This window comes from Schistosoma haematobium, chromosome ZW (assembly GCF_000699445.3).
Source record: "Schistosoma haematobium chromosome ZW, whole genome shotgun sequence".
NCBI classification, from domain to species: Eukaryota; Metazoa; Platyhelminthes; class Trematoda; order Strigeidida; family Schistosomatidae; genus Schistosoma; species Schistosoma haematobium.
This window is the reverse complement of record NC_067195.1, coordinates 62,948,054-62,975,112: the sequence shown is the minus strand read 5'-3', so window position 1 is coordinate 62,975,112 and position 27,059 is coordinate 62,948,054. Positions and strand designations below refer to the sequence as shown.

Here is a 27,059-nt window from a genome sequence, read left to right as displayed (position 1 = left end):
CATTCATTTGAAATATAAAATTTGTGCATTTATTTACCATAAAAAAAGTTTTGTGGGGAATGAACTTAAAAAATCACTTTAGTTAACAATGTAAGGGTTTTCGTACGTAGATTTTGCCTTCCGAATGCACAATGTTGATTTAGGGCTGGTCTGTATCGGAGCCTAAATTAATAATAGGGAGTAAAGTAGCTGAGAGTTTTGACCTTTCCACCTGTCTTGGGTGAAACAACTGTTTGCTGAACAAAGGACAAGTTTACCTTTCATCAATTTGATCCGCTCAACTTCATGGGTGTAAAACATAAAGAACAGTGGATATCGGCTGGTCATTGGTATTCGGTCATAGGTGTCCTCGAAACATCGTTCGTGGATTTTGGAGCCACCGGGTAAACAAGGTCTGGATTAAGAATAACGTACTAGGTAAGGGTGACAAGTAGACTGATGAAGTGGCAAATCCTCGCCAACTGAGGTGGTTGGGACACATATTTCGTATGTCCGACTGCTGCCTACCGAGACGGGTAATGTTGTTTGGTGCGGAAGTAGGTTGGAAGACAGCTAAGAGCAACCAGATCAACACACGCAACCGGTCGATGAAGTCATTCACATTTGAAGTGAGCTATGTTAACAAGTGCAGAGTGTAGTAGGACTGGTTACTAGCTACACGATTCTTGAGGTTGAACATATAATTACTGAGGACATTGACATTCAACATGTAACACTTGGAGGATGTTGAGGATGGCGAAAGTGGGAATGTTTGGTCGGTATGATATGGCTCAGCCTTGTGGGTGTGATCATCCTCGTAATAGACTCCTATAAACATCAAAATATATTATTCCATTTCCAGCCCAAATGTGTTCTTCAGAATTACTAAACATTATATTGCTGATGATCACGATGGGATAAGTCAGTGCAGAAAATGGTGGTATTCCCATGTAAGATCTCATATATTAGGTAGTCACATCATAACAAATCTACAATTTTGGGATTAGATCTATTATAATAGTAGCAAATGTAGATGTACTAGCACCGGACTAGACTATAAGTCTATATGACTATTTGGTTGACACGTGTTTGACTTTCATAACAAACTGTTAGAGACTTTGGGTGACATGGCTCAAAATATTTTGCAGTAGCACAGGTCAATCCAGTTTTTGTCTTTAACAAAATTCTTAGCTTCTTTTAAATTAATAGTTAAGGTTTTCTTGAGTCGTGTCTTAGACCTCTGATATTTTTTTTTCCACTTGATACTGTCACTACCTCTACTATTCTGCAATTTCTTCTAAAGATTTAATCCATCTTTGATAGTGGTGTGCATCAACTAAAAATAATGTACGTACGTACCAGGTTCTACGTTATTAATGACTGACGAACCGAAAATACCTTTATTATTCCTTATATTAGTATATGAAGATGTTAATAACCTTGGAAGTTTGGACGAACTCAAATCTGTTCGTTGATCATCCGTATACCAGTCTTGGTTGGTTACGATCGTCAGCTTCATGAAGGTAAGGAGAAACGATCTAGAAAAAATAAAGACTTTCCCTATATCAATAAACATTACAGAGATCTAGTTACTTGGCGATAACATTGTAACATAGTAAGACACTTTGCTATTGTATTGGATATTTTGACCAATATCTTTTTCATGTTGTAGAGCCAGGGGAATTCCACGGAGCCCTAGCCAAATCATCCTGCAGTTAGGTCATTGAATATCGAACAAATCATCGATCCTCGTCAAGGTCAAGGACAACTAACGCGCATCAGTTAATCGTACGCCATGGACTGGCCCATGCAGCAGTGGTCTTACTTTAGCTTGTACCTACTTTAACCACAATATTTCTGTAATAACGTCCTTTCTGTTGTACAGTCTTCAAAGCATCTATGGTACGTGTTATACGTATACTGTGGTTAAAGTAAAATCAGTGGGAGCATTCTAATTAGGCCTTCAATGTTGCTTTCCGGTGACTTAAATCTTTGGGTTTTTCTACAACTAATCTGGAAGCATAATTTTGTTCTATACAGTTATCATAGTGGTCACTGTACTTGAAAACTAAAGAAGGGTGGTCCATGTTAGGTATTAACTTTGAGGATTAACTCCGACGTGAGCTAATAGGTCGTCTCATTCCCGTCTTACTCAAAGGAAACACAGTCATCGTTACAGACCAACTACGTTGATAAATTACAGTATCTCGTGCGTGTTAACAACACAATAATATTAGAAGAACCAAATAAACGTTTTTCACACTTGTTGAAAATAAAATGAAATTCTGTGGTGTTTGAATGAACTAATGATACCATTGTACTTGTCGAATGTTTGATTTCGAATTCTAAATACATTACATTCGTTTGTGCCCATCTAATACTTCTTGATTCAATTGCGTTATTCCGGGGATTCTTAGTTCATACTACAATTCAAATAAATCGAAATACCAAATTGGCGTCGCGATGGAGCCGGTGATGGAATTTTCGGATATACATTCAAATTTTGGTGCTTTCGAGGATTATTTTGAAAGGTTCGAAATCTGGGCTATGAGCAAGGAAGATGATGAGGATGTTAATATTGTGGCACATTTCCTCACATTCATCGGAAAAGAATCATATAGCTTATTAAGAACTCTGGCTATACCGGAAAAGCCTGTCTCACTTCCTTATACAACTCTCAAGGAACTGCTGGTAGAATATGTTAAGTATTCAAATTTCGGACACAATAAAAGAAGATTTCGTAAAGTGATTCATGAAGATATAAAAAATTCCACTACATTACTACGTCATCCGAACACAGTGCATACTCAAGGTTATGCAGATAATTAATTGAGGAGTTGCTATGCAGTTCACGAAGATGGGCACAAATTTGATCACTGTTTGTCCTGTGGCAAGTTCCACTCTTTTAATTCATGTAAATTTGGCAATTCTAAGTGCTTTAAATGTGGTGATATTGGACATATTTAGTCAGTCTGCAATACTAATGTTCATCTTACTGCAACCAATATTAAGTCTTGTAATTCTGATTCTGAGTCGAGTATTCATAATGATGATTTGTCTTTATCAACGATTTCAAAAGACAGTGTAGAGTGATATAGCAGTTTGGAGTTAAATGAAACTCAGAATCCTTGTAAGACAACAGTTTCTAATCAATTTGTCGGAATTCTCATGTTATTGTACCAGATATTGCTTTTCCTAATGATTCACATATTTCTGATGAAATTTCTTACAAATCTAAAGAAAATATGTTGAGTGAACATAATTATGATCGAAAACGTGGCGTAGTTTTGATGGATGCTGATTTTTCTAAAGATCCTTTATCCTGTAATGACATTCTTAATAAATTCGAGGAAACTATTTCAGAAGAATCAAATATTATTTGTCCTCATAATGCATTTGTTTCTTGTGGGAAACTTGTTCAATGAGAAGCACGAGTACTAAATGACCTCGAATTTGATTACAATTCAGATGATTTCATATCAAATGCTGTTTATCCTTATCGCAAAAACACTTCTAATATTTACTCTAACCAATGTGAGAAATATGTTTGAAATGAAGCCACATTATTCATAACTTGGGGATATAAAGATCCAACATTATTTCGTGGGAGAGAATAGTGTTGAAAAATCTATGGTTCAAATTCTAGATATTAATGATTTCAGTACAAAACCGACATGCTGATTGTATACAATTCCAGGTGAGTCTGTTTCGATTTTGTTTGTTAGTTCCAATACTAATGAGCACATTCTAGATACTACAGAGTTTTTATCCAATACAATGTCGGACAGACATAGGATGAACTTGAGAAGAAGATGTACAATCAATTACAGACACCTAGACACCAATTTAAGCTATGGTGGATGTGGTGCTTGAATGAACTAATGATACCATTGTACTTGTTGAATGCTTGATTTCGAATTCTAAATACATTACATCCGTTTGTGCCCATCTAATACTTCTTGATTCGATTGGGTTATTCCGGGGATTCCTAGTTCATACTACATTTGAAATAATTCGAAATACCAAAAATTCTAAGGGCACACAATTAAAAAAATGGTGAGACGGAACACATAAACTTGTTAAGCGTTATTTCCCTCATGAAAACGTATGTCGAAAACTAAATATAAAACTAAATAAAACAGTTACACGTGGAAACGAATCAGGAATGTTTAAAATAATCACAAAAATGCGTCAATAAAATAGAGCAGAAAATCAAAAAGCTATTGAGTTTAGTCAATGCGGTATTTAGGAACGTTGTGGACAACCATCTGGCTCCGAAAACTCATTGTTGCAAAGATTCATGAAGTAGTTAACTTATCATAAACCGTTATCGCAATTATTGCCCCATTCGTTTGATTTTTTACGTGATTTTTCGTTGAATCTTTAAACTTGGTTTGTTTGAAATTGATATTCTCTTTGTATACTTGTTTGGTGGTCTACTCTTCCTTTTTGAAGCCCAGGATCGATCAATATGAAATGTTCATAACGTACTCATTCCTGTAATTGTGTTAAAAAACAATTTTGCATTTGATTTTCGATTATATGTAATAATTTCCCGTCTGATTATGAAATATATCTAGGTCTGACATTGTTTGATTTGGGGTCTTAAATCTTTCAATTATTATTATCTCGATCATCCCAGAGTCTGGAATAATAAATGTAGCTTCTAAATATACATTGATTATGTAAATGCCTTCACATATCTGGCAAACGTTTTGACAGATAGTGTCAAATAGGTTCAGAAAAGGGGTGGTTAGGGCACGAATATAAGTTATGTTGATATAGTCACAGCAGATTCAAACACATATACTGGATAAAGAGGTCGGGTACTGCCTCTGAAGTTCAACCAGGATTATTGGATTTGTCCGTGTAGATCTATAGGCTATAAAAGTAAATTTCAGATAATACAGATCATCTATAATTAACTGAGTGAACTCAACTGGTTTAGTAAGAGCGTTATGTAAGCAACATCAAATATGTAAGCTTATTATTAATGTACAACACTACCTAAACGTACTAAGTTTGACAGGAGAATACAAAACTCTCAAATCAATGTGTCCAAGCGACCTTACTATTTATCATCAACTGGATTCAACTGATTTGTGTGAGGAGGTGTTTATATCCACGGAATTTAACGGGGGGACCTTAAATAACAAGTGGTCAAGATTGGTTTGGCCTTCATATGCAGAGACAGCTTTCACATGTCCGTTCATGTAATAGTTTAGAGAGGACTACATAGTAGTTTCTCACTCGTCCGCGTACAGGTTCATTTCAGGCTTGTAAAATGGTAGAACAATTAATGTAGTGGTAATAGGAACTGCTAGGTAAGCTTACACTGCATAGGTGTTGTAACGTCACTTATATATATCATGTTCGGGCAATATATTTGCAAATAAGCTCTGAAGTCACTCGACATTTTCAAGTATTTAGCCAAAATAATAGGTGGAAAAATGGAGATTCAGAAAATTACGTAAGATAAAAAAGAGGTAAATTGCTAAGAACGAAAACAGTCTGTTCAATTCGTTAATCCGGCTTACTAGCAATCAAAATCGCGTCTGTCTGACCACTATTCTAACCACAGACTTAAGTCAGATTACAAAAATTCAAAAAGTAAAGATTGGCAGAGTGTAAGTTAGCTGGCACTCTAGTGATTGTAGGTTAACAACTGCTATTCAAAGCATAATACTGATGTTAGCGAAGGGTAAGTTCGTTAGTCTACAGTCATTTCAACAACATGTTACAAACCAAGACAAACCTCAAGGTAGCTCAATACCAATTACCTCACATCTCTTATTAGATTACTGAAGATCCATACATGTTCACCATTTTTGTGGCACTATGGAATTGATGACTGAATAGTATGAACCTGTAGAATTATGGTCTACTGTGACATAAGCACTGCTCTAATAATAGACCTAAACCTAAAATTGCAGATATGTCACGATATAACTGCCTAATCTATAAGATCTTACGTGGAAGTTACATCATCGTCTACACCAACTCACTGTATCGTAGCAATCACCAATACATGATGGAGAATAAGCTTAGGCTAGAGAAAGAACAATATATTTAATATGAATAAGAGATATAAGGTAACATTCAGAGGGACCACGCCTGCATGGCCGAGCCATGCAATCCGATCAACTCTAATTCATTCAATACATTTTCCCCGCCTCCTCCATCGTTAGGTATTTCTCCGCGTTAAATATTGAATATCTATCTTCCGAGTTGTCTCGTGTTCAGCTTTGAGGATTGTATGGTTATGGTCCAATGCCACTACAAACCCTCCATACATTGTGTCGAAAAGGTGAGAACTCTGTTCTCCAAACGAAAAGAAACATCCCGAATGACTGACCTGCATCTATCGGTAGCGGCATTTGGAATCTTCCTAAGTAGAAAAAATACTTCACACAACTAAGACGTAGAGTCAAGAGTGATAGTTGCAGAGCAGATACACAGTGAGTAGCTACACGAGTTCAAAAAACGAACTATGAAGCTTCTAAGTATGTATTCTGAATAATTACTACTCCCGTAAGCTCATCAGAGTTCAGTTTCTTTCCAGCTTTGGGGGTTTCTTCTTACGTTAGTAAACGAAAATCTTTATAAATCGTCTGTACGAAGTAATGAAAATGACTTTACTTAACATAGATGCTGGCAAAGCATCGCAGAGTTTCTAGTGCCTTGATTAACCCCATACAATATATTCCTGGATTCCTCACCATACAGATCACTATATTTGGTAGTAATGCCGTTCCAAAAAGACTTTTGTTATTTTCCACTCTTTGGTGACAGTCCAGGATATGATTTCTCAGCCTGGCAACTAATGCTGAAGGCAAGACAACCGATGTGTGTTATCTTGCAAAGTCTGAGATGATATCAGCAGGATATTAACTGGGTTCATTAATGCACGCCTCAGATAAATAATCCTACTTAAAGAAAGAGACGATCATGCCAGTCTTACATAAATAGTACACTTGTCAGGAAGCGAGTTAACTTGGATAGCTAAGGGGTGAGTTTGTAGCTCAGTTCAACAGCTCAGCGTTAACTGTCTAACGCCAACTGGTGTTGATGTTTGAGCGAACTCGCTCAGTTGACTTTCACAGTGAATTGTATGTGAATCGGAGGAGAGTGACGAGTGTCATTCAAGGTTGTACTTAGACATATTTCCTCTCCACTACTTTATGCTCTGATTATAAATTACTACCTTAAATAAGGTAATGTTTAAAAAAACATCCAAGATGAAGTTGACAAATTTCTTCATGTACTTCAGTTCGTCCGGTTTGTCAACAGTTAGTTGAAATCATTCAAAACTATCTCTACATCTAGCGTAATAATTCGACATCTCCAGGGTACTCCATCAGGTTGCCAAATAAGCTATTAAAGTTCAGATGAGAGCAGTATCTAAAAGTTATTCAGTTGCGACATCTTAGCTGCCTATGGCAGTCACTATATCATATGAACTTTCAATTTCTTGTTTAAAACGTTCAACAAAACTCCACTCTTAATAGAATATTTTTAAACACTGAAAGAAAATAATTATTCCTGAATAAGATTGTACCTGTTTTATAACAGCATAAAAAAACATGACAAGATTCTCCGAACAAGAAAATGGTTCCGAAAATGAACTACATGATCCTGGAATATATTGTACAGGGGTTGGCTGCAGGGTTGTTCGTGGACCCGATTGGAAATGGAACAAACAAGTATTTTTAATGACTTTACGATTATTTCCCATAAGTTTTCTTGTCAGAATATTTCTTATAAACAAGATATTTTGGTTGTTCGAACAGCAAACTTAAGTATGATTCACTATAATATGGTCATAGAATAAACGACGTTGATCTACTTTTATGCATATATTTAATTCATTCTAAGCCTTAATGAGCCCCATCGTTTTTGTGTATGCGATCACAGATTTCGAACAACGCGAGTGTTAGTGGGTCATATTTATTGTAGCTTGACATATTTTCGGATTGTGGAGGAATTCTGGGGTAGTTTGGTTAAATTTGAGGTTTTTCCCCATATGTGGAAAAACGTCAACCGAATTTACAAATATTATGTAGATGTAAATTATTAACGGAAATTCGCGTGTTTTTGTTCCGTATTTTAATATGCAACCTCATCTATAAAGCATCAGGTTTAACTGATGCAATGCATGCTTATATTTCGCGTTTGTTACTGCGAGTGCTGCTAAAATAGGATTGTTTTTAAGGTGAATTAACTGTGATTGCATGTTCATACTACGCCGTCTTCCAAAAATCATCCATTTATTTTCATAGGGAACGTTTATACAAGTTGGGTATGTGTGCGAAAAAAGGCATTCTGGTGTTGACAACACCTGCTAAATTATTTTAGAATTGTGTTATTTTGCCAGATTAATTGAGAAAGTTTATATGCATGACAAGCTCTGAGTACCTTTCAAGTGAGTCCGTATTCTGGGTATCCCTCAAAATACCTAGAAATTTCGGGGTTTTACCGAAGAACGTAAATGGACTTCTTCAAATTTCCTGAAAATTCTTGGAGAAATTTTGGAGAGAACCTTAGATGTTTCCAATAGTCTTGGGGATTTCCTCAAAATAACTTGAAATTTAGGGTAGAACTCCTGTGGGGCCAGGGAAATGTCACTGAGCCCTAGCCAAATCATCCGGCAGTTGGGTCACTGAATATTGAACAGATAATCGATAACTGTCAAAGTCAAGAATAATCAACGCGCATCGTATGTCATGAACTGGCCAATGCTGTGGTGCTCTCAGTAACTCGAGTAGATCCCCAATCATTCGATGTAGAACATCTACGTCGGTGATCTACACCCAAGACCAAGGGGAATTTCGAGATCCTGGTTTCATTTCTATAAAAGTTTTAATGCAGCTTCCCCAAGATTTCTCCGAAACTGATAAAATTTTCCATAAAATCGGGGGAAAATATGTATAATATATGCAAAAAATATGATCACCAATGCTAGTGATTATATAATTTTAGTGAGTATACAACTGCACTACACAATTTTATTTCATTTCGTTTTGATTAGTGAGATTGTAACCGAGTTTTTAAGTCATAGGACGAGTGGCAAAAATGCTTCACTTAAATTTCATCAGGGACAAAGTTACTAAGCGACTGACTGGTAGCTTTTATACAAGTTAGTTACTGTAGACTCACTTTTCTGTGAATGATTGCTTCCTTTTGTCCGGACAAAATAATTTCAAATCACAGTGGTCTTAATAAATGAAACATGTTTTTAATTTAATAACAAGTGTTAGTTTTCCGTGACTGATCGAATGTTTCTGATCAGGGCCACATTGCCCACTTGAAATGGTTGATGAACATTATATAATGGAGACTTTCAGTTAATTGGGAGAATGATTGAAACTCAGTGGCTGTTGTTATCTTATAACGATCAGCTGGCTTCTGTACTAAAAAACATACAAGTGAAAGCTGTGATAAAGTGAATGATTGGCAGTCAGAAATACTAAACTTTGTAAGGGTTTGCATTTGTACATTATAATTTTAAAAAGTGATTGGCTTTATGGTCGGTAACAGTTCTAATAAACAATTTGACCTTATCACTACTGACATTATTATCCCAAAACGTCTTCTTTATCTACATAACTAAACATTTACTCATTAAAGCTCTAGATGCTCTAAAGTTTTACATTTTATCTCACTAAAGTAGCACAAGTACTAGGATTACTTTCCAAAATGCCGGTCTAAGTTTTATTTTAGTTTTGAATAGTGAACAATCTTCCTGAATTTTTTTCTTTTAAATGTCCTTGGAATGTTATCAAACATGGAACGCAGACCTTTTATGATATAGGGGGCTATGATACATGAAGGCCGGAAGTTACATCGTTGGTTTGGGTCGTGGATAAACACTGTCTATTAGTCTCATATCAGGACAATCCAGCCATTCAGAGCTTCTTGGTTTCCGTTGTTTATCTGTTTACATATAGTCCGTGGTGTAGTACTTTGAAAATCTGGATGTTCAACAACTGAATCAAAGAATTCAATATGCGTTCTGTTTTACGTTATTATAATACTATTTGTAGTAATTAATGTTTGTTATTTTAACGAAGTTCATCTACTGTTGAACGTCATAGTGATGGAAGAGTACTACTGGGTTCCGAACTGATTTTCGGCTTGCTGGGCTATTGTGGAACGCGTTTAGTAAGTACAGGCTCTCAAACTATTATTTGTGTCGATCAAACTTGCCGAAAGGATCTTTCACTTTGGTGTTATTCTAATCACCTCGTGCTTCCGAAATTTGTGTTAATGTGGTGATACTTTTTAAATTCTACACTTCCCTAAACTATATTTCATTTTAATCGCTGAAAAATGCCCATTATATTAAAACACAATTATATGGACAAAGAATATTCTTTTCAACCTGATGAGAAATTATTGAAAAGAATATTTTTCATTCATATAATTGTGTTTTACATTTTATTTGATATACAATGTTTTGGTTACATGGTTTAGATGTTTGTGAATAAAATGTCTGGTAGTTGAACCATTGAACTTAAATGATAAAGACATAATTCATGAGGTACGATTTTTTCATGTAAATTTTAGGATGGAGGGGAAGGTCACGTTGGTTCCGTAAGACGATTTGATACGTCTGGAGAAGCTATTGTTGTTTGGGATTCTGGAATTGTGGCAAATTATCGCTGCGGTGTGCTTGGATTTGACTTACGAGTCTTGGATAATGCACCAACAGGTTCGAAGCATCCTGGAACTATCTGTGAAAGTTGTCATGAGGTTCGAAATAAAATTAACAGTTGAATTAACCTTAAATTTAACCCATATTTGTTGTCCTACCTTGTATTCATCGATCCCACTAAACAATCAGTGAAATTGACAAAAAATATTTCTTCACTTCTTGATACCACTATTGATGTAGTAAATTATCTTCAGCCAAATAAGTGGAAATTAACAATATGACATCTTCAACAAGAATATGTATGCGGATAATCTGCCTTCCGAATTAAATTTCAGGTTACTGAATTGATATTCCATTTGCTTTTAGTTTGAATTATCCTCAGTCTGAATTATTAATTATGGTCTTTAATGTTACCCGCATGTAAATGCAGATGATAAACAAATCCACCCATCCAATGATAATGTTATAATGGATAGAGTTTGCTGTTTTCGCTTATCTATTTTGTGTATTTCGTTGTTTTAAACGAAATATCCTCATTTTCTTATTTATTTTTGTCACTAACCATGATAAACCGTGTATTTTGTTCACACAATTGATTCGACTACCGTAATTATTTGAAATGTAACGATCAAGTGTGTAATATCATCTATTTTATACTGCCATGTCATTCATACAAACAGTAAAATTTAAATAAGTCTTCCGGATAGATGCTTTTGTTTCTCCCATAATTAGAGAAAGATAACCAGCTTTTGATATTTAGCCATAGATTCTATCACAGTTTCGTTTACTAATTATCAGCAAAGACCTCTGAATCCAACTTTTTTTCTTGGAACAAATCGACTGAATGACATTTGGAACACCAATCTTTTACACATATGGTAAAAATGTGAGGTTTTATATGAATCTTGTAAAAGATAAGGAATTCATATATTCCACGAATACAACGAATAAATGTGATTTCGATCCCGGCATTTTAATATCACACTTGGTGATAACTGAGCACGGAGAAGTCACACTGGTAATTCACCCGCTACAAATTAAATAACCGACAATAATATTACACCAATTTATCTACATATGAGTATACCTCAAAACATTCACCAATAAAAGTTAATCGGGAAGTTCTTTTATTTTTAATTTACTGAAGTGACTCAAAAACACCTACTGTATCTCGTTTGTCCAAGTGACTACCAACTGGAATTCTGTTTGTTAGTAAACAGTTATTGATACCATCTTTCTAAGTTCCAAGAGCTGTGCTCATCTCTAATTCATCAGTTAGTAAACAGATTCCTTAAACGTTGCTTAAATATCGTCGTTCTCAGGATATTAATAATATTCGCTTCCCAATCGTTCGTTTTCTACGCGGCAAAACCTGTGACCTAAAGTGACTATATTGCCAATTTAACATTTATGTTTATTCTTATTATATATACTTATATCCCGAAAAGATTAAGGAATCCGTACACTTTTCTACATTTTGCTTTCTTTTATTCTTGTTTCAAAATTATGATAAATACAACTTATTTTAATCCGTGATTTCAGTCCCCAATTTATGGAATTCGATGGAAATGTGTAGTTTGCCTAAGCACAGATTTGTGTTCAACTTGTTATCATGCTGATAAGCATTCGCTGGCTCATCAATTTTTAAGGATTACAGCACCATACAAAACTAGGTGAGTATTTATCTACTAACTTTATCCCCAGTTCGTACACACTCAACTTGTGGTAACAAAACTTTCTTCACTCACATCCTCATGAATTTGTATATTAATCACTTGACGGTCATGTTTTTCATATCAATCCAACAAACGGTTAGACATAGGGGAAGCTTGATTATCTGGGTTCTCTTTGTTCCATTTTTTATATTTATTTCGCTCATCTAATATCACTTTTATCGAAAGCAATGTTTGGACGGAAACTATTTGTTGTAGTCATAAATTAATTGAAATTCGACTTTTTATTTCTGCGTAACTGCTAATTCACTGTTAATCAATTACTGTTCATCGAGAGAAATGACAGTGTTTGTATGTTACGTATACATAGCATTTGATAATCAATTTGTATCTTTTGCAGTCCGGACTGTCTTCTCGTCTAGTCTTCGAGGGTTCTGCTTACGCCATGCTTTTGATATGCTGAACCTCTTCTCTCCGTCTAACGACTATGCTAGCTTCGTGAACTTGCTTTGCCACACACTACTTACAAACAAACATGTGAGTAGAGTCTACTACACTGCGAAGTTTAAATCGTCTAATTGCATTTAACCTGTCCATTGTATTCTATGCTTCCCCTCGAATGTGGAGGTCTTCATAATCCATTGAACCACTAGAAGAAAAATAAAGGGAGGAAGAGTAAGCAGCCTTGTCTGACCCCGATACTCTCTTGAAATGCATCTGTCAGCTATCCTCCACGCACGAATTTGCACTGTAGTCCGTCGTATGAATTCCGGGTGATGTTGAGGATCTTCCCAGCTACTCACATCATAGTGTTGAAGAAGGTTCCATAAGTCTCCTAGCCACACTGTCAAATGGTTTCCCATAATCACAGAAGTTGATGTATAGTGACGAGTTCCATTCAATTGATTGTTGAACGATGATCCGTAGTGTGGTGATTTGGTCTGCACACGACCGGTCCTTACGAAATCCAGCCTGTTGATTTCGAAGTTGGGTGTCTACTGCATCTTTCATCGAATTCAGCAATATCTTGCTCATAACTTTTCCTGGTACTGAGAGAAGTGTGATGCCTCTATGGTTCTTACATTTGCTCAGATCTCCATTCTTTGGTGTCTTGATGAGGTGTCCTTCTTTCCAGTCTGTCAGTGGCTCTTGTTCTTCCTTCAAAATCTTTATGAATAGAACGTGAAGCATGTTTACAATTGTTTCTATGTGTGACTTTAATGCTTTAGGTGGTATATTGTCAGGTTCTGCTGCCTTCTTGCTCTTGATTTATACGATTGCCATCCTGATTTCTTCGACCGTTGGTGGAGTGACATCCATATGAATGTCTGTGTGTGCTACTTCGATGTCATGTGAGTCCAGTGGAGCTGGACTATTCAAAAGTTCCACAAAGTGCTTTACCCATCTTTTCTTCTGTTCTTGAATCTCAGTGATTGGCTTGAGTTTTTTGTCCTTGATCAGTCTCTCTGGCTTGCTATATTTCCTCACCAGTTTCTTCATCGTGTCATATAGTTGTTTCAAATTGTTGTTAATTACTGTCTTCTTGTTCTTCCTTTTTGGATCTTGTCCAGGGTTTCGACAGAGATCCATTTCTTATGATGACGCTTGCTGCGGTCCAACACCTCCTGACACGTTGAAGTTAGTGTTTCTTTTATCCCTTTCCAGTTGTCCTCCATAGTGGTTTCTTCTTTCAGTAGATCCTGGAAGGTTTGGAACCTGTTTTTGAGAGTTACCTTGAATTGGTTGAGTTTGTCAGTATCTCGAAGGAACACTGTATTGAACCTTTGTACTACTGTTTATCCAGTTGTCCAATGCTTCTTTGGTTTCACTTTCATCTTGGCCACAACCAGGTGTTAATCTGAAGCTATTCCAGCTCCTATCCTGGTTCTCACGCCTCCCATTGACCTTGTGAACTTTTTTACTGGTGCGATTATGGTCTATCTGGTTCTCTGCAGTGTAGTCCGATGAAACCCACGTGGCTTCGTGTATGCGTTTGTATGAGAATGTTGTGCTACCTATAAACATTTTGTCAAATGCATATAGATTTGCGAATCTCTCACCATTCTTGTTCTCTTCTTCCAGTCAGTCCGTATCATCCCATGATACCCGGTATTGTTCATTCTGATTTTGGAGTTTAGATCTCCCATCAAGACTGTCAAGTCTTTTCCTTGAGCAGCCTCTCGAAAAACTGATCTTTATCGTCTTCATTGCTATCATTGGTGGGTGCAGAAAATTTGATTTGTGATAAGTATCTCGATTTTCATAAGAGAGAAACAAGTAACAGTTAAGTCAAATAACTATGAGGTTATAACTGTTGTTCGGTTTGTCGTTAACACAGTTGAAACGTTTTTGACATGATACATTGCAAAAAATGTAAAATGTAGCCTTTAAGAATGTTCACTTCAAGTTAAATAGTCATTTTACAATAATGAATCGTTAATGTTACTTTATCTGAAATAAGGTTGTCATTGATGATTCATGAACAAAAAAACTAGTTTTAACCATATGGAAATCAATTACATTCTATATTCTACAAATTATTAATGAATTTAAACAATAATCTAATAAGCTAGTATTTTATAATTTATGTAATTAAGTATTTTAATAATATGGGTGTTTCATGAAAACAATCATAAGTAGAAGTAATGATTGTTAGGTTTCTTTAAATTCAAGTATTTAAAAGTTACAGAAGACTATACATTGTCTAAACCAACTATTTTTAAGCACTGACGATAATTTTAATGTACATTTATCGAATTCTGAATGTTTTAAATGGTACCTCTTGAGTGATTTTTATGTTTACTTCTTGACTGAATTTTTAAGTTATCAACAAATTAATTAGTTAGTGACTTCGAAATCTCTAACTTATCAGTTAAGTAAATTGGAGGAAATTAGATATTATAAAGAGAATAATTTAAGAAATATTGTTAAATTATAAAATTCACAAATTAGTCCTTGGTGATGCCAGATAAATCAGTGTATGTAACGCGTATTATATTTTCTCTACACTGAGTTGCTTACATCACTTAATTTCATTAGGTTTACTATCGTGATGGATACCACAATGGTCAGTAGATATCATAGGTCCGTTTCCACAAACATCGATTAGAAATCAGTAAATGTTAGCGATGACAGATCACTCCACACTTTGGTTGAACACGGTTGCGATTCCGGATCAACGCGGAAGAACGGTGACGGAAGCAACCATTCGACACATTGTTGCGGATCATGGCGTCCTGAAAATGATATTAACAGGTTAAGGTGCATGTTTTCAGGGCGACGAGTTAAAAATCCTCCTAGGTCAGCTGGGCATCAGTAATATCTGAAAATCCCTATACTATCTGCTGACCGACAGGCTAACAGAACGAAATAACGTCTCACTGAAGGAATGACTGGCAACTAAAGAGGTAACTTGGAGACGGAACTACCGATGATTTTGCTAGTCTATCGTGCTTCAGTCCAAGAAAACACCAGAAATTCGTCGTTCTAGTTGGTGTTTGGTAGAACATCGTGACTGCTAGGGCACAATAAGACGTGGTCGCAAATATAGAGGTTCTAGTTTGAGGAGTGGAAGGATGAGCTAGGACAAGCAGCGATGAATGTGCAACAGAAAAAAAACAATAAACATGGAGAGATACGAATAACATCAAAGGAAACAGCAGAATCTCTTCTCATTAGGAGATAAGATTAAATGTAGAGAACGAAAGGGGATAGCCATAGGCGAACTTGGTTCACGAAAACCGCTGCCCAATTGAGAAGGACTATATATGGTCATCAAAAGACCCAGACCGGTGTATGCCATCAAGAAAGGTAACAGGGAGAAATGCGTGAATGTTAGCCAGCCTCAAAAGTGGATTCATTGGACTGACAGATCAGAATCAGTGACGATAGAATCACGAAGGCCTACACGCTTGCGATTGAACATGGGGGAAATGTGATGAATACTACTAGCAAGATTGCTTGTAAGCAGTATGTAGTGGAACTTGGCTTGGAAGCTGTCGCATTCGACAGGGGGAGAAAAGAGTTTCAGTAAGTTCGAAGGTGTGGCCTAGAAAGAACACTTGTAGATCAGAAGAGAAGACAGTTTAGAACTAACTGGATTCCAGGACATACTGCAAGATGTTTACATTTAATTTTTTAATCAGCTATTGAAAAGCTAATAAAACAAAATCACTAAACGAAACACCCATGTTTATAAGACACCACAATATTATTTACATCACCATAGTGCTTAAGGTTGAAGCATATTGTTTTCTATCTTCTGGTCTTAACTTTGGAGGTATCTTACAGCAGGAAGCAATATTTGTTTAAATGTATGTTAATTTTTAATAGCTCATAAGCTTTAGAACTTTTTAAGTAATTTCAATTAAAAATTTGGTTTTTACTCCTACTAATAGAGTTATTGTTGGTCGACGTTTGAAACAAAGGCGTGTAGAATCATTTGGTCTTTTCCCTAAAGCCCGAGTTGTTCGCGGCATAGACTGGAGCTGGGATAGTCAAGATTGTGTTTCACCCCTAACGTCGTCATCAAGTGGATCGATACTTCTAGGACCAACAGGGTCAGCTATTGCTTGCAGGTCCAACTTGAGCTCAAACAACGAAAAAACGTCTGCTGGTCCAATCCTTTTGCCTACACAGGGGCGTATAACTGGTAGAAGAGATTGGTATCAATGGGCACCGCGTTCAGCAGCTTTGGTCGCCTGGGATAGTGGAGCGTATAATGTTTATCGAGTTGGATATGGAGGATTAGTTGACCTCAAAGTAAGTACATACTTTTCCAAAAGAGAATACATCCTTATTTAATTGTGTGCTTATTGAAAGCCACATAAATGACAATCTTGGCTTATAGTGAGTCTAACTGGTGAGAATGTAAACAGCTGCAAATTACTTTGATGATTTCAGACTGTCTTGTCACAGTTGTGACAACCATATATGGTGTAAAGCGATTATTATCATCCTTCGGATTTCTTTAATAAAGTATATAAAAGATCACTTAGAATTTATAAGGCCCTACAGAACAGTTAGTTAGCCTAGAGAATCTGAACTTGAAAACTTAAAAACTAGTTCACCAAAAATGTATGTTTCATTTGAAATTTTCACCAGACTGGTTACATTTTCAAGTAAATATACATGGCGAATGTTTCGCTGAAATATAAACTTGTTTAACACGAAATAATTGTTTTTAATTTGTTTTTGAATTTGTATTTTATGCATAGGCAATAAGACCCTCTAAAGGTGGGATGTATTATGTTGATCACCTTCCTCTTCTTGCTGATTTAAGTCAATATCTTGATGAAGCTTGTGTGCCTGACGAATCAAACGGTGAAGTATCACTTGCAACGAGACATGACTTAGAAAGAGGTCCTGTGGTTCCAAACTGGACTAATCTTCACGATCTTGAGTCTCGTCGCCGTCAAACAACTCGAAATGTTGAGGATGTATACGTTTATCGGAGTAGAATTTCTAGGAATGATGGAACATTATATAGTTCTTCAAATAGTGGACAATATACAGATACCGGATATAGAACAAACAGTAATGTGTTATCAAACGAAGAGCCTGCAGCATCCAGCTGTTTGAACGTATGCACTCTTGCTAGCAGACTTCATCTACAGCCTTCCTCAATCGAGAGTTCGCATAGCACTAATGTTACTTCACGGCGATCACATTCACGACTAAGTCGACCACAATATGGTTGGTCTACAGACAGAGAGACTAAAGAACCAGGTTCTCCACGTGCAGCTAACATACCAAGTAGTACCAGTGGTCTACGAAGTTTCGGTCAAACTGCCCGTACCCTATTGACTGATTTCTTAAGAACCAATTCTTTAAATCCATCGGCACCTACAAGCCGGGGTAATTCAAATCCAGTAAACCAGAATCATTCAACAAATCATTCTCGGTCACATAATAACGACCATTTGTCGACAGCTGTTCGCGACAGCCGACCAACAAGCATACAGTGTTCAACAAATGATCACAGAATTATTCAAAATGCCCGAGAACTTAATATTTCTTCTGTTTCGCACAACCAATGTAGAAATTCTCAATCACGCGTAAGTCGTAATATCATATATGTTGGCTGTTGGTATTTTTCTGTTAAAAATGCAAACACTTTGTTAAATAAGTGAGACTTGATCTTGGATAATTCATCTAAATGAGTTCTATACACATCGATTGATCCCTTATCATACTTATAACGAAAGTGAATAACATTTGTCTATTAAATATTCACTAAACAACATTTATTTTAACAGGTAATACATGCAAAATATCCATTATTTGTAGGAAAGGAAAGCCATCTACACACAGAGGCAAACTAATTTTAAATGACAAGGTTCATTTATGGCTGGGGATTATCTATAATGAAATTGGTAAAGGTAGTAATTTCCTTATTATTAGTACGGATCAATTTAATCAATCCAAGTTGTTAGTATTGCAGTTTAATGTTCTTCGAAATTAATAACTTTTCCTAATTTTAATGTCGAACTACAAACAGCTGGTCTTCGTAAGCAGAGGACCTATTTGTTTGAGTACTTTTATGAGATGCCTTCTCTTTTAATGGTCCATCACTGTTTCTGAGATACAATGTTTGATGGGACAGTTGAATTATTAACTCAAAGCCGATCAAAATAGAAGTGAATAAAAATAAAGTCACTGAACACAAGACATTTTGTTCAGTATTTGAAATCTAGACGAAAGTAAGTGGGGTGCGTTGCAGAATACAGAGTAAAAACAGTAAGCTTATAGGTAGAATAAATTTACTTAAATATTCATGAGATCAGTATCTTAACAGATTTAAGATTGATCTCGTAACCTTGTGTTTAGTGAGTAAAGACTTATGGTGTACCAAAGGACGCGGTTGCAAGTCTTTAGGGGATTTAAATCCGATGAACTGGTTTCACTCAGATATGGTTATTCCGAGATATCATCTCCATTCATTTCTTAGATGTGTTTTTATAGCCTAAATATGAATGATATTATCTGTCAAAAACATTCGACTACTAGCTGTTCATCAGTAGTTCAAGTTGTTAAATGAAAAATACACTTATTTGGCCATATTTTAAAAATTTCCTATTAAAAGTATTATATTAGTTAGTGAGTGAGTCTCTGTATAGTACTATATATTCAACCAACAAAACAGTGATAAATAGGTAGTTTTTCACAATACGTTGCGGGAATAACTCACTGAAAATTTTTCAGTGGCTAAAAGTTTACGGAAATGTAAATCATAAATTTCAGTGGAGGTGAAGCGTTCGCGCATGAAAGGTCCTGGGTTCAAACCCCTCATAGGGGATCGTGGATACCCACTTCTGAGGAGTCTCATAATAGGACGAAACATCCGTTCAAGGCTTCCAAGCTTTCAGTGGTGGTCTAACATTGATCGATTCATGATCTCAATCAAAATTTCAATATGTTTATTCAAGATGTTTAATGTAGCTAATCTTTGAATCTTAACATAGTATGTGAAATAAATAGGTAAGGGCTATCATTTTTGTATGGAGTTATCGAAATAAATTGACCTTCAATACCGAGCTTGTCGGTACTCATTAGTAGGCTGTAAATGCTCCAACTTATCTCGGAAATTTAGAAATACATTACGAAGTTCATAAATCGACGATGTAACAAAGGTCCTATACGATCATAATTATTCGTTTTTAGTTCGAGTTTTAGAACTTTATCAGTATGAATTACTAAAATTCATAATATAGGTTACTAACAAACACATAAGCTTGAAGACAATTCAAAAAATGAATTAATTTCGACCCTAGAGGCGAATACTTTCTAAACGTATTTCCGAGCGTTACCCTTATGGTTTTTTTATGAGAGGAATCTAAAACAATGTTTGGCCATGTTTCCTGATACTCATCCTCATTATATCATCCCTTAACCCTTATTAGGCTACATACTGAATGAATAGTTATTTTGGCAATTTGTAAGGTAGCGGATTTCAGCAACATCTATTGCACTAATAGGTTTTCATTAACTTATCCCATTGGACTATAAACACGATGATGAGCGAAAACAAATCAAATCTAGATTAAACAGAAGGCTACAAAACGATCGTGAGCAGTGATGGGCAATGAAAGCAAAAGAGACTGAAAATTCAGAGGCTTTAGGTAACACCAGACAGCTTTTCAGACCAATAAAAGAAACCGGAATTAAGAAGTCAAATGTAAGTGAGACGATCTCGGAAAAAGACGATAATCTTATCAGCACTTAGTCCAGACGTTTAAAACGATGTACGGGACACTTTAAAAAGCAGTTCAGATGGCATTTAGCTACTGTAAAACTGCACACCTTCCCGAAACAACCTGTATGGAACATTGAAGTAGTCCCATCGACTCTAACTGAGGTTTAAATAGCTATAGCTAATCTGAAACGAAGAAGAGCAACTGATCCAGATGGATTGGATCTGAAGGTCTTTAAGGATGGTGGTTCAGTTTTAGCGATAGGACTGACTAAAATTTTAACTAAGATCTGGAAGTTGGACGTAATCCCATCTGACTAGTCGTCATCACTAATCGTCTCAATATATAAGAAAGGATTAAAATCATCCTGTGGTAATCATAGAGGGATTAGTTTGATTAATATAGCGTCTAAAATACTAGTATTAATAATTATTGGATGCCTAACAAAGACCCATGAACTGCAAACACGAGAAAATCAGGCTGGCTTCAGACCTGGCCGTGGCTGCATCGACCACATATTCACCATTCGTCAGATCTTAGAACACAGGCATGCTTATGATAGATTTTCTTGACTTAAAAGCAGCATTTGACTCTGCTCTCCAATTATTATTGTTTGTCTGGCTTACGTTGTTTCGTGATCTGAATTTCATTCAGCAATCTTCACAAGGTTCTGTGCTGATAATTTGCAAGAGTTTTCAAACTCCTATTGTCGATACTCAAGACTGAATCACCTCTACTGCCAAATGTGGATATTGATCGAATTACTTAGGTAAGTCATACATAGGAAGAAACGTACATCCGGAATTCTCCTGCTAGCCAAAATCAAAATACACTGAACTAAATAATGTTTAGTGATAAAAACCTTGGAAGGCCTAAACTGATGATTTTGCTGAACTGTTTTACCTAGATTTTTTGAGCATTACTAGTTCAGTATCTCATAAAGTAAACTTTAGACTTCTGTTTCCAACAGATTGCTATCACTAATCGTGGGAGAGTTCTCACCTTGCATACCAGAGATGGATTGCATAATAATTCTTCTTCTAATCAAGATTTAATATGTGGATATACAACATTACCAGATGAAGTTATACGGGAAAATAATAGTACGGGTCCACAATCTATTAGAATACAACGTCATAGTGAAGCAGGACCACGATCAGTGCATGGTACTTACAATCAACTACAACCTATTTTTGCTGAAAATCCGTTAGATATGAGTCCTCATACACCTCCAGCTGATGATCCCGAACAACCAAACATGGAAATGCCTAGTAAGAGTTACTTGTCATAATTATTAACGGTGCATTTTTATTCACTGTACTTAATCCATAAAGATTTCCTTATCTGTGTTTCGGTAATGCTAAACTTAATGATACAATTAATAAAAAAGAGCAGACTTATGTAAAAGATCACTTTCTATCTTGAATAACAATTATTGATATTATGTGCATTTTGATAATATCTATTAAGTAGATAGGGTATGTTTATCAACTATTATTAGGTGTGCTTTTTTGTGGTGCCTTGCACATAAATGCTAGCTGAAAATGTTCTAATGGCTCTGTTGGTGCCAGTGCCTATTTATAGACTTTTAAATACATATCCACTTGCCTATGCTCCTCCATGAAGGGTAGCAGGCTTAAGTAAGTAATCCACCTAACAGTTATTAAAACAGAAGAATGTCGTTGGAGCTATTGACCTATTCAAACAGAGTTCACTTAGTAAAAAGTGTAAGTTCAATAGTAGATTGTGAAGCTGACTAGTTCTAACTAAACAACAGCTACTTACTTTCTGACATTTGATCGAATTAGTATTTGTTTATAATACAATTCACTAATATATATAATTGGCTGCTATATAAGTTCCCTAACCTGACTGCCTTTTTTCCCCTAGATTGTTCACATGCACAAACTCACAGTAACAATTCTGAAGATTTAATTCAGGCAGCCAATGAAGGAAATGTGAAACGCTTGAAATGTCTTTTGCAGCATCATAATGTAGACGTAAGCTAAATAACTGCAGTTTATATATACATATATATAATTTTGATATGAAACGTCTAATCAGTTGATAAGAAACTGCCTAGCATTATCAAAGTTTCGTAATGTTATGTATGGATTGATTGAGTGGTTATATTACGAGCTGTATTGTATCTAATGATTACTCCTAATAGAAAATTTGAAAGTTTGAATCTAATCTTTATTGGAAAGCTCTATTCATAGCATTATCCTTCTAGTCAACCCGTCAATATATATAATAAGTAGACATTTGAAAATTTAGTGTAGTCTCATGAATGTTCTTTGCAGTCTTATTCGAATCCCACTATTGTTCAGTGACCTCATATTCACTTTTCTAGTCAACAGTTTACCACTTCACTAAATTTAATAGCAGTTTATGTGATAAAAACTGATATTAACATTCATTTATATTTGTTCTGGAGGTTCATAGAATTACTTTCCACCTAGAGTTATTGTTACTGAACTATTTGGAGCATGACGTTTTCATTTTATGTGTTAAAAAAGTCCATGGCTTGAATAATTGTTATCTAATTTCTGATAAAACTTTTATTATAGGTGAATGGAATTTTTAGTGGATTGACCGCACTTCACGCTGCCTGTCAAGCTGGTCATTTAGCTTGTGTTATCCTACTGTTACAATATGGAGCCAGACGTAGGAATTTGGATTCTTCTGATAATGAAGCTATTCATTCAGCAGTTCAAAGTGGAAATATTGATATTTTAAGACTTTTAATGCGGCCACATACTGATATAACATCAAGGTTGGTAAATATTTCAGAAGAAAATGATGTGGTCGAAGCAAATCTCGTCGATCTGGACGATAATTCTCCAACAAATGAAAATAACAATCGTTTTGACGATCAAGAAATTTTGGATATAAATGCTAGAAATGCATTACGGCAAACTCCATTACATTTGGCTGTCAGTCGACAGAACATACCAATGGTACAATGCCTACTGGAAGAAATGAATGCTTTGACAAATTTACAAGTGAGTATAAAAATATAATGATATTATTTTAACAACATATTGTTAATGGCATGATTTCATTTTATTTCGTTCGTTCTTGTCAGCTGCTTACAACCTGTGATATTTGAAATCATAATTACAAAATGGGTTTAAATTACTTACGTGAAAGTATTTAGTCGGAAGTTATGTTGAAGACATATTAGTATAGCAAGGATGTAAATAAATTTTCTGGACTGAATATTGTAAATGTATACCTTATGTAAAAGAAAAGTTTACAACATTGATTGTGACAACAGTTCAAAGGGCCAGAAACAAGTGATTACATAATGAGTAAACGATGATAGGAATAAAGTGAGTAAAGGCCAGTCAATAAAATGAAATTACTAATGTGGAAGATATTTGAAATAAAAACTAAATAATGTGATAAACGCAAGAGAGAGTTTAAAAAAGTGTTTAGGATGCAACGAATGAATATTTATCATCATGGCAAGGAAAGATTAATAACCATCTCCTTTTGAACACATAGGTCAGGATTTTGACGCCTGATAGCAACGGCTTCAGCAAAGTTCAGAAGACCGGAGTTCGGCTGCCTACTAATCACCTTAAAAACTTGCAAGGTATCGACCTAACATGTCTTGGATACAGGACATTAGTTCGATACTTTAATTTGATGACATATCCTTTCCTCATAGAAGTACGAACAGAACAGCAGAGAAAAATTTAACATAGTCAGGATATAAGGGAGTAGGAAACTGTTGTATCATTTAGTTTGTGGTTGTTGTATGGCTTCAGTGGCGTCAGTTATGTCAGATAATATGGTACTCCGAGTAGGGTTCTCTATGTATACTGGTATTAGCGGTTAGAAGTGATGAGGAATACGTGAAAAATAAGCTAGTAGTTTGGTTGGAAGGATGGAGTTTTTTATGCAGACGTTTGGATGTCCTATTTACGATTGCCTCATGAATTATATCGCAAAGATTCCTTCACTGTGCGTAGTACATTTGGTGAGGGGTATCATAGACCGTGGCAACGTCCATATCTTTTGTGGTACATGAAATGTAAATATTCGTGGTGTGTATTAGCGTAAGATCAACAAATCGTTAAGGATCGTTTAATTAAGACTGGGCATGAATTATCTAAGGTAGGAATATGTTTTTCTTTTGTCAGTAAATCTTAGACCTTCTTTTGTATATTGGTATTATATTTGTCGTTTAAAGGACTATCGGTCTCATGGGTTTCGACGGATAATTAATAACACGACAGATTATTAAAAATGATTTATTCATGCTGACTTTATAGCCATCTAGACTGAGTAGGGTTGAGCTGTTTATGAACTTAAGTGAAACTTCTCCTATCTACTCCTAAAGATGTTTACGAGTACAAAAATGTAAACTTCTAGGTCATTAAATAGTGTAAATTGCTCTCGAAAAAATGGTTAAATTTACTAATTGAATAAGAGCTGTCAGCCTAGTTTGTTCATAAATTGTTCTCAGTGTTAGCATCGAACGCAGTGAAAGCATTAATTTTAAGTTTTGTCTCGTGAATTGTCTTCGAGCAGTCCTGGTTACCAGCTGGATTAATATTTAGCCTAGTGAATCACCTTTAAGTTTTAGACACGTAGACAGTCATTTCTTAATCAATGTTTAAACATATTATTCTGAACTTTGTTGCATTTTTTTGTTTACAAACTTATCACGATATTTATTTATGCCGTGAGTTGATTTCCTCTCCAACCTTATCCGTAAAAGATACAGATGTTATTTGATAACTGTTCTTTCAGGTGAATAAAAACTAGATTGAACATTTAATGACATTATAGTTTCGAATGTATAATGTAGAATAAATTCCTTTCATCTCTTCACTTATTCTGGTGCTAAAATGTGATGATTACCAATTTTTCTATAAACATCCTAAAGACATTTCAAAATTATGATAAATAAATTATTTTGTATTTTCTCATGTTACTGTCTGTGTAATAAATAAACAAGATATACGAAGCTATTTTAGTCACCCTAGTTTTATTATTACCATTATCGAGGCAATCATCATAGGATGTACATATTCCAATGAAAGACTGATGAATTGCAGACCTAAACATTAATCGGAAGATTCAAACAAACAATATAAAATGAACTAAAAAAAAAGCTAAATTGTAAATATCTAAGGCTAATGAAAATGCTGAATAATAGTAATTATCAAATATATGACTCATATTTGAACCATTTCGAAGTATATGATTATTAACTAAACATAAATTCAATCTGAAATATCATCTATTGTTTTTAATTACTTTTCTGTAAATATTGCATATATCAAAGTCTCACTACTGTTTATTCAGTCAGTTAAGTCTTGTCTTAATACGAAGAAGCTAATCTCAACAGCCAAGAAAGATCAAATATTTTTCGTAATGTTTTTCATATAATTCTCATTATATGAACAGGTAGCGTCAATTTTGTCCACTAAATTGATTTAACATTACTAAGAAAGCAACTGAGGAAAATATTTTACGATGAAACATTTACAGTTGAATTGTGAATTAAGTTACTGAGAATATTTTCGTAACAGTCTAATGGAAAATTGCATACAAAAAACTTTAATTACTATGAATTATTGTAAGCACTTTGTATTCCACTTTATTTTTTCTTCATAATCTGTACTCAGTAAAAGAAATTTTTACAAAAGTAAACTTAAAAGAATAATGTTTATTACACAAGTTGTTTATATAGTAATACAGTGAAAAAATTCCGTTTGTCTGTAAATTTATTGAATCATCACTGTTCAAATTTTAATGTAATATTAACTTTCGTAGAATATCCTGTTAAATTGATAAAGTATGCAATTCACGAATATAGCTAAATCGTCCTTCCAATTTTCTCATGGTCTAGAAATCACTACACTATTATAAATTTTCAGTAAACAATTAGAGCTTTATGTGCACAATCATATCGGTGAGACGTTTCATATTATACACTTAGGGGAATCTGAGATTTCTTAGAAAACTGTCTAACTTTCGGTAAAGAGGTCACGTCTAATGAGAATGTGTGGATGCTGATGTTTATTTTAGTAGATATTTCCATTGAGTTTTAAATATTGTAAAAACTTGTCCATTATGTATTGCGATGAATTTCTATGTAAATGGACATCTGCATACACTGACGTTCCATTAGTAGTGGTATTCAATACATACACCGTTTGATTTTTTCAAATTTAAAACCAAGATCTTATTGATTTCCGCCAAACTTGTAGTGGAGTGGCACTATATCAAGCCCACATAGGTTATTCTAGCTTCTGGACAAATTAATTTATTCATTCTTCACAAGCCACATTTTTACCGTGTAACTTATTCGCTTATTAACCCTGAATGTTTTCATATGATTGTATGTGTGTTAATTGCTTACCCTATTCATTATGTGCCTGGAACTTATTTTTGTCTGAATATAAGTATCGAGTCACGCTTCACCACAACGAGTTGGCTCACTCGCCCTTTCCGCTGTGCGTCACTTCGTTTCGTTTCTCTGATTGTCTGCCCAGACCAATAAGTGTATGAAATATGCGTGTTCAAAAATGCATTCTCGTA

General features: G+C 35.1%; 1 protein-coding gene across 1 annotated transcript in view; it reads left to right on the top strand.

Annotated features, from left to right (window-relative positions):
* The first annotated feature begins 7,380 nt into the window (after positions 1-7,380).
* Positions 7,381-27,059, top strand: part of MIB1 (E3 ubiquitin-protein ligase mib1) — a 95,315-nt gene continuing 75,636 nt past the window's right edge. The window contains exons 1-8 of the mRNA XM_051211991.1: positions 7,381-7,682; positions 10,546-10,731; positions 12,176-12,306; positions 16,704-17,067; positions 17,523-18,362; positions 21,469-21,769; positions 22,389-22,498; positions 23,069-23,503. Coding sequence (XP_051072126.1) covers positions 7,563-7,682; positions 10,546-10,731; positions 12,176-12,306; positions 16,704-17,067; positions 17,523-18,362; positions 21,469-21,769; positions 22,389-22,498; positions 23,069-23,503 — 2,487 coding nt within the window. The 5' untranslated portion in view covers positions 7,381-7,562. The remainder of the gene's footprint in view (positions 7,683-10,545; positions 10,732-12,175; positions 12,307-16,703; positions 17,068-17,522; positions 18,363-21,468; positions 21,770-22,388; positions 22,499-23,068; positions 23,504-27,059) is intronic.